Consider the following 6,844-nt stretch of genomic DNA (forward strand, 5'->3'; position numbering starts at 1 on the left):
GTAGAACTATGAAATGCATTTCTTGATGTTAAAACAAAGGCATGAGCAAGGCTGTGTGTCTTTCTAGAAATAACTCTGCAAGCCCTAGGAGAATCTGGCTCTTTTGCACACAGTTGTTGGCTTTTTGTACTGATTCATTTCCAGTTGTACTTTTCCCATTCACAGTAGGTTTTTTTTTCAAAGCTTCAAGCAAAACTATCCAAACCAAACTTCTTAGTTAAATAAAATACCTTGGCCAGACTAACGAGAGGACACAGAGAGTGTGTCCAAATTAACAAAATCAGAAATGAAAAGGGAGACATAACTACAGATTCAGAGGAAATTCAAAAAATCATCAGATCTTACTATAAAAGCCTATATTCAACAAAACTTGACAATCTGCAGGAAATGGACAATTTCCTAGACAGATACCAGGTACCGAAGTTAAATCAGGAACAGATAAACCAGTTAAACAACCCCATAACTCCTAAGGAAATAGAAGAAGTCATTAAAGGTCTCCCAACCAAAAAGAGCCCAGGTCCAGACGGGTTTAGTGCAGAATTCTATCAGACCTTCATAGAAGACCTCGTACCAATATTATCCAAACTATTCCACAAAATTGAAACAGATGGAGCACTACCGAATTCCTTCTATGAAGCCACAATTACTCTTATACCTAAACCACACAAAGACCCAACAAAGAAAGAGAACTTCAGACCAATTTCCCTTATGAATATCGATGCAAAAATACTCAATAAAATTCTGGCAAACTGAATCCAAGAGCACATCAAAACAATCATCCACCATGATCAAGTAGGCTTCATCCCAGGCATGCAGGGATGGTTCAATATCTGACGGAAAACCATCAACGTGATCCATTATATAAACAAACTGAAAGAACAAAACCACATGATCATTTCATTAGATGCTGAAAGCATTTGACAAAATTCAACACCCCTTCATGATAAAAGTCCTGGAAAGAATAGGAATTCAAGGCCCATACCTAAACATAGTAAAGCTTATATACAGCAAACCAGTTGCTAACATTAAACTAAATGGAGAGAAACTTGAAGCAATCCCACTAAAATCAGGGACTAGACAAGGCTGCCCACTCTCTCCTACTTATTCAATATAGTTCTTGAAGTTCTAGCCAGAGCAATAAGACAACAAAAGGAGGTCAAGGGGATACAGATCGGAAAAGAAGAAGTCAAAATATCACTATTTGCAGATGATATGATAGTATATTTAAGTGATCCCAAAAATTCCACCAGAGAACTACTAAAGCTGATAAACAACTTCAGCAAAGTGGCTGGGTATAAAATTAACTCAAATAAATCAGTAGCCTTCCTCTACACAAAAGAGAAACAGGCCAAGAAAGAAATTAGGGAAATGACACCCTTCATAATAGACCCAAATAATATAAAGTACCTCGGGGTGACTTTAACCAAGCAAGGGAAAGATCTGTACAATAAGAACTTCAAGACTCTGAAGAAAGAAATTGAAGAAGATCTCAGAAGATGGAAAGATCTCCCATGCTCATGGATTGGCAGGATTAATATAGTAAAAATGGCCATTCTACCAAAAGCGATCTACAGATTCAATGCAATCCCCATCAAAATACCAATCCAATTCTTCAAAGAGTTAGACAGAACAATTTGCAAATTCATCTGGAATAACAAAAAACCCAGGATAGCTAAAACTATCCTCAACAATAAAAGGACTTCAGGGGGAATCACTATCCCAGATCTCAAGCAGTATTACAGAGCAATAGTGATAAAAACTGCATGGTATTGGTACAGAGACAGACAGATAGACCAATGGAACAGAATTGAAGACCCAGAAATGAACCCACACACCTATGGGCACTTGATTTTTGACAAAGGAGCCAAAACCATCCAATGGAAAAAAGATAGCATTTTCAGCAAATGGTGCTGGTTCAACTGGAGGTCAACATGTAGAAGAATGCAGATCGATCCATGCTTATCACCCTGTACAAAGCTTAAGTCCAAGTGGATCAAGGACCTCCACATCAAACCAGATACACTCAAACTAATAGAAGAAAAACTAGGAAGCATTTGGAACACATGGGCACTGGAAAAAATTTCCTGAACAAAACACCCATGGCTTATGCTCTAAGATCAAGAATCGACAAATGGGATCTCATAAAACTGCAAAGCTTCTGTAAGGCAAAGGACACTGTGGTTAGGACAAAACGGCAACCAACAGATTGGGAAAAGATCTTTACCAATCCTACAACAGATAGAGGGCTTATATCCAAAATATACAAAGAACTGAAGAAGTTAGACAGCAGGGAGGCAAATAACCCTATTTAAAAATGGGGTTCAGAGCTAAACAGAGAATTCACAGCTGAGGAATGCCGAATGGCTGAGAAACACCTAAAGAAATGTTCAACATCGTTAGTCATAAGGAAATGCAAATCAAAACAACCCTGAGATTTCACCTCACACCAGTGAGAATGGCTAAGATCAAAAACTCAGGTGACAGCAAATGCTGGCGAGGATGTGGAGAAAGGGAACACTCCTCCATTGTTGGTGGGGTTGCAGACTGCTACAACCATTCTGGAAATCAGTCTGGAGGTTCCTCAGAAAATTGGACATTGAACTGCCTGAGGATCCAGCTATACCTCTCCTGGGCATATACCCAAAAGATGCCCCAACATATAAAAAAGACACGTGCTCCACTATGTTCATCGCAGCCTTATTTATAATAGCCAGAAGCTGGAAAGAACCCAGATGCCCTTCAACAGAGGAATGGATACAGAAAATGTGGTACATCTACACAATGGAATATTACTCAGCTATCAAAAACAATGACTTTGTGAAATTCGTAGGCAAATGGTTGGAACTGGAAAATATCATCCTGAGTGAGCTAACCCAATCACAGAGAGACATACATGGTATGTACTCATTGATAAGTGGCTATTAGCCCAAATGCTTGAATTACCCTAGATGCCTAGAACAAATGAAACTCAAGACGGATGATCAAAATGTGAATGCAGATCGCTCATGAGAGACACAGCCAGAATACAGCAAATACAGAGGCGTATGCCAGCAGGAAACCACTGAACTGAGAACAGGACCCCTGTTGAAGGAATCAGAGAAAGAACTGGAAGAGCTTGAAGGAGCTCGAGACCCCATATGTACAGCAATGCCAACCAACCAGAGCTTCCAGGGACTAAGCCACTACCCAAAGACTATACATGGACTGACCCTGGACTCTGACCTCGTAGGTTGCAATGAATATCATAGTAAGAGCACCAGTGGAAGGGGAAGCCCTGGGTCCTGCTAAGACTGAACCCCTAGTGAACTAGACTGTTGGGGAGGGCAGCAATGGGGGGGAGGGTTGGGAGGGGAACACCCATAAGGAAGGGGAGGAGGAGGGGATGTTTGCGGAAACAGGAAAGGGAATAACATTCAGAAATGTATATAAGAAATACTCAAGTTAATAATAAAAAAAAAATAAAAAAATAAAATAAAATAAAATAAAATACCTTAGGGAGAAGTCTGTGTTATGAGTGTGGTGCCCAATAAATACTTCATATGAGGCAATTAACAGCAAAGTCTCAATAAATCATTATTACTCCAAATTACCCTCCAGTAAGTTACAAAGGTAAACACCGGGGATATCAGGGGGGAAATAGAGAAAAGTTAAGAATTATGTCTACAGAAGACATTGGCAGGGTGCTGATTGGCACAAAGTGGAATAAAACCATGAGAGGACTCCTGGGGATCTAATAAACATATCTTGCCAATGAAACCAACAGCTTAACTAAGAAAATATTTGAACTATTAAAAATTAACATTAAGTCAGGCATAGTAGCCATAATCCCAGCACTCAAGGTTGCAAATTTGAGGCCAGCCTAGTCTACAGGATGAGTTCAAGACCAATTTGGGTTACATAGCAAGAAACTGATTCAAAATGGGGGAGAAAGAACTGCTATAACTCTTAGTCCAACATTTTATCACCAGAAAGAAGACAGCATGTTCAAGAACATGAGACTACAGGTGAGAACGTGCGACTAAAGGTGATATATAGCCACAGCAGCCACTACAGAAAGAATAGTTCCTAGTGCCACAAGCAGCATTTTAAATGAAATAGCAATGATATTCTTTTGCTAATTCCCCTGAAATTTTATGATTTGTTGCACAGTGTAGCCTAAGGTATCCTTTCTAATGTAGACATGTTTATTCTGAAATACCCACAAGACACCAAAAGGAAAATGCCAAGAGATAGTATACTCTAACTGAAGACAGTGATGGTGCTCTCTCTAGAATCTATCTACGCTGCTGAGCACAACATACTCCATGATAGCTCTGAACTCAAGAACACAAGTAGCTTGGGCATGGGAAAAAGACTGGAGTGCCGGAGATGGCAGGATGTAATGCTGTTGAGATGCTGGAGAGAGAACTCAGCAGTTAAGAATACTAGCCATCCTTACAGAAGCTCTGGGGTCAGTTCTCAGCCCACACAATCTGTAACTCCAATTCTTTTGGCCTCTGTGGGCACAAAGCATGTACATGGTACACAGACTCACATGTAGGTAAAAACATCCATACATGTGTTTTTTTAATATTTAAACTTAAAACAAAAATGAGGTGAAAACAATTGAATGTATTATATATAACACATGAAGTTGCCAAGAATGGAATTTAGTTATGAAAAAGAAAGAGCTGAATATATGAATGTGGATATCAAAGGAAAAGACTAAGCTAGAATTATTAATTTGTAAATCATCGTAGTCAATGCGATTTAAAGCCAGACAATTGATTTTTGTCAGATTGAAAGCTGGACAACTGATGAGGGAGAAAAACTCTAAAGGACCTAGAATCAAAATGCTTAGTTAGATACCGTTTATTTTTATATTACCAGTATGATCCGATTGTATTTACTCTTTGTTCATGCATTCAACTCAGATACTTAGCACTCTAAAGATTGTGCCTATGCTGTTTCACATGACCCACTTGCTAGATGAAGAAGTGGATCTTTTATATATAACAATGATCAAATCCCGTTACATATAAATACGATCAATCCCAACCTTAATGTACTTAAACACATTGGTGTATTTCAAGGCACTGTGACATTTTCACCTATTTTTATATTTACTGGAGTTGTGTAGTGACATCAGCCATGATGCTGGAGAAGACGATGGTCATGGTGTTGTCTGAACAGGCAAGCATGAGAGAGAAGAGAGGCCTCTGGACATGCTGGAAATCTCACATAAATAAATGATACCGTTTTCAGTCAACATGCTTCAAGTTAGAATTACAGCTATCGAGAACCTATATAATGCCAGGCAAGTGGTTTATATATTCAAATTAATCTTCACAACAAGCTTAGAACATAGGCAAAGAGGTTTTATTTTATAGGTTAAAATTAAATTGCCAAAAGATAGAACTCCCCATGGCTCACAATCAGAATGTAATAGAACCAGGATTTGAACCCATATATATTTTACTCTAGTACTCATTTGCTTTCTGCAACAGATAACATGGTTCTGGAACATAAGAACTCACTGGCAAGTTTCTCTCTCTCTCTCTCTCTCTCTCTCTCTCTCTCTCTCTCTCTCTCTCTCTCTCTCTCTCCTGTTGGTAAGAAACTGAGACAGTTTTGTGAACTGTGACCTCTCTCAAGACTTCCACATAACAGATAACATGTGAGTCATGCTGTCCCTAATTTGCTTGGTCTTAGCACCATAGATAATAGGGTTAAGCATGGGGGGGACTAACACATAGAGATTTGCCAGAAGAATGTGCACATGGTGGGGGATGTTCTTGCCAAAGCGATGAGTAAGAAAAGTAAAAAATGATGGTATGAAGAAGAGGAGAATGACTCCAATGTGAGAACCACAGGTGTTGAGGGCCTTGTGCCTGGCATCCTGAGAAGGAAGTCTAAACACAGCCTGGAGGATCAAAGTATAAGAAATACCAATGAGTGCAACATCTACCAAAACTGAAGCCATTGGCACTGAGAAGCCATACCAGATATTGACAGTGATGTCAGCACAGGCCAATCTGGCTACACCAATATGCTCACAGTATGAGTGTGGGATGACATTGGTCCTGCAGTATGACAGTCTCTTCAGCAGGAATACAATAGGGAAAATGGTTCCAATGCTCCGTCCCCAGATGGCCAGGGTCATTTTTCCAATTGTCATAGGTGTTAAGACGGCTGAGTATCTCAGAGGAGTACAAATTGCCACATAGCGGTCAAATGCCATGGCCAGAAGGATTCCCGACTCGGCCACAAAAGCAACATGAATGAAAAACATCTGAGCAATGCAGGCATCAAAGGGGATCTCCCCAGCATGGAACCAAAAGATAGCCAAGGCCTTAGGCACAGTGGTGGTTGACAGGAGAATGTCCGTGCCTGCCAGCATGGATAGAAAGACATACATGGGCTCGTGGAGGGTGCGTTCACTCAGGACAACAAGGATGAGGGCTCCATTTCCCAAGACTGCAGCAATGTACATGAGACAAAAGGGGATAGAAAGCCAGGTGTGGTACTGCTCCAGCCCTGGGATTCCAAGTAAGATGAACACTGCTGGATGGATGATGGTAACGTTAGTTCCAAGCATGCTTTCTTTTGAATTCTCCCTGTGAAGACTAAAAATAATGGAGAGACAGTAGGAAGAAGGGCCAGCTGTGAGCTCTGGTAGGAGGTGAGCAAACATCACAGTGACTTACACGTGAATAATGTTGATCCTCCATTTCCCACGTTAGCATTGAAGATACAAACAATTGTTCCTGACCACACCTCGGCAGTGTCAGGAACCCATACACACATGCATGTTCCATATAACTCTTCCCCAGGGTTTGATCATTCACCTGTTCCTCCTATGCTA

General features: G+C 40.3%; 1 protein-coding gene across 2 annotated transcripts; it reads right to left on the reverse strand.

Annotated features, from left to right (window-relative positions):
- Positions 1-4,690: 4,690 nt before the first annotated feature.
- On the reverse strand, positions 4,691-6,621 carry LOC116894146 (olfactory receptor 52B2-like). Of its 2 annotated transcripts, XM_032895864.1 has the most exons (2): positions 5,668-6,621; positions 4,691-5,033 (listed from the first exon to the last, which is right to left on the reverse strand). In XM_032895864.1, the coding sequence occupies exons 1-2, from the start codon at positions 6,575-6,577 to the stop codon at positions 5,002-5,004; spliced, it is 942 nt and encodes a 313-aa protein (XP_032751755.1). In that variant the 5' UTR covers positions 6,578-6,621; the 3' UTR covers positions 4,691-5,001. The 2 variants fall into 2 exon arrangements, with proteins under 2 accessions (XP_032751755.1, XP_032751754.1); XM_032895863.1 differs by having other exon boundaries at positions 4,691-6,621.
- Positions 6,622-6,844: the final 223 nt, after the last annotated feature.

This window comes from Rattus rattus, chromosome 2, assembly GCF_011064425.1.
Source record: "Rattus rattus isolate New Zealand chromosome 2, Rrattus_CSIRO_v1, whole genome shotgun sequence".
Lineage (NCBI taxonomy): Eukaryota > Metazoa > Chordata > Mammalia > Rodentia > Muridae > Rattus > Rattus rattus.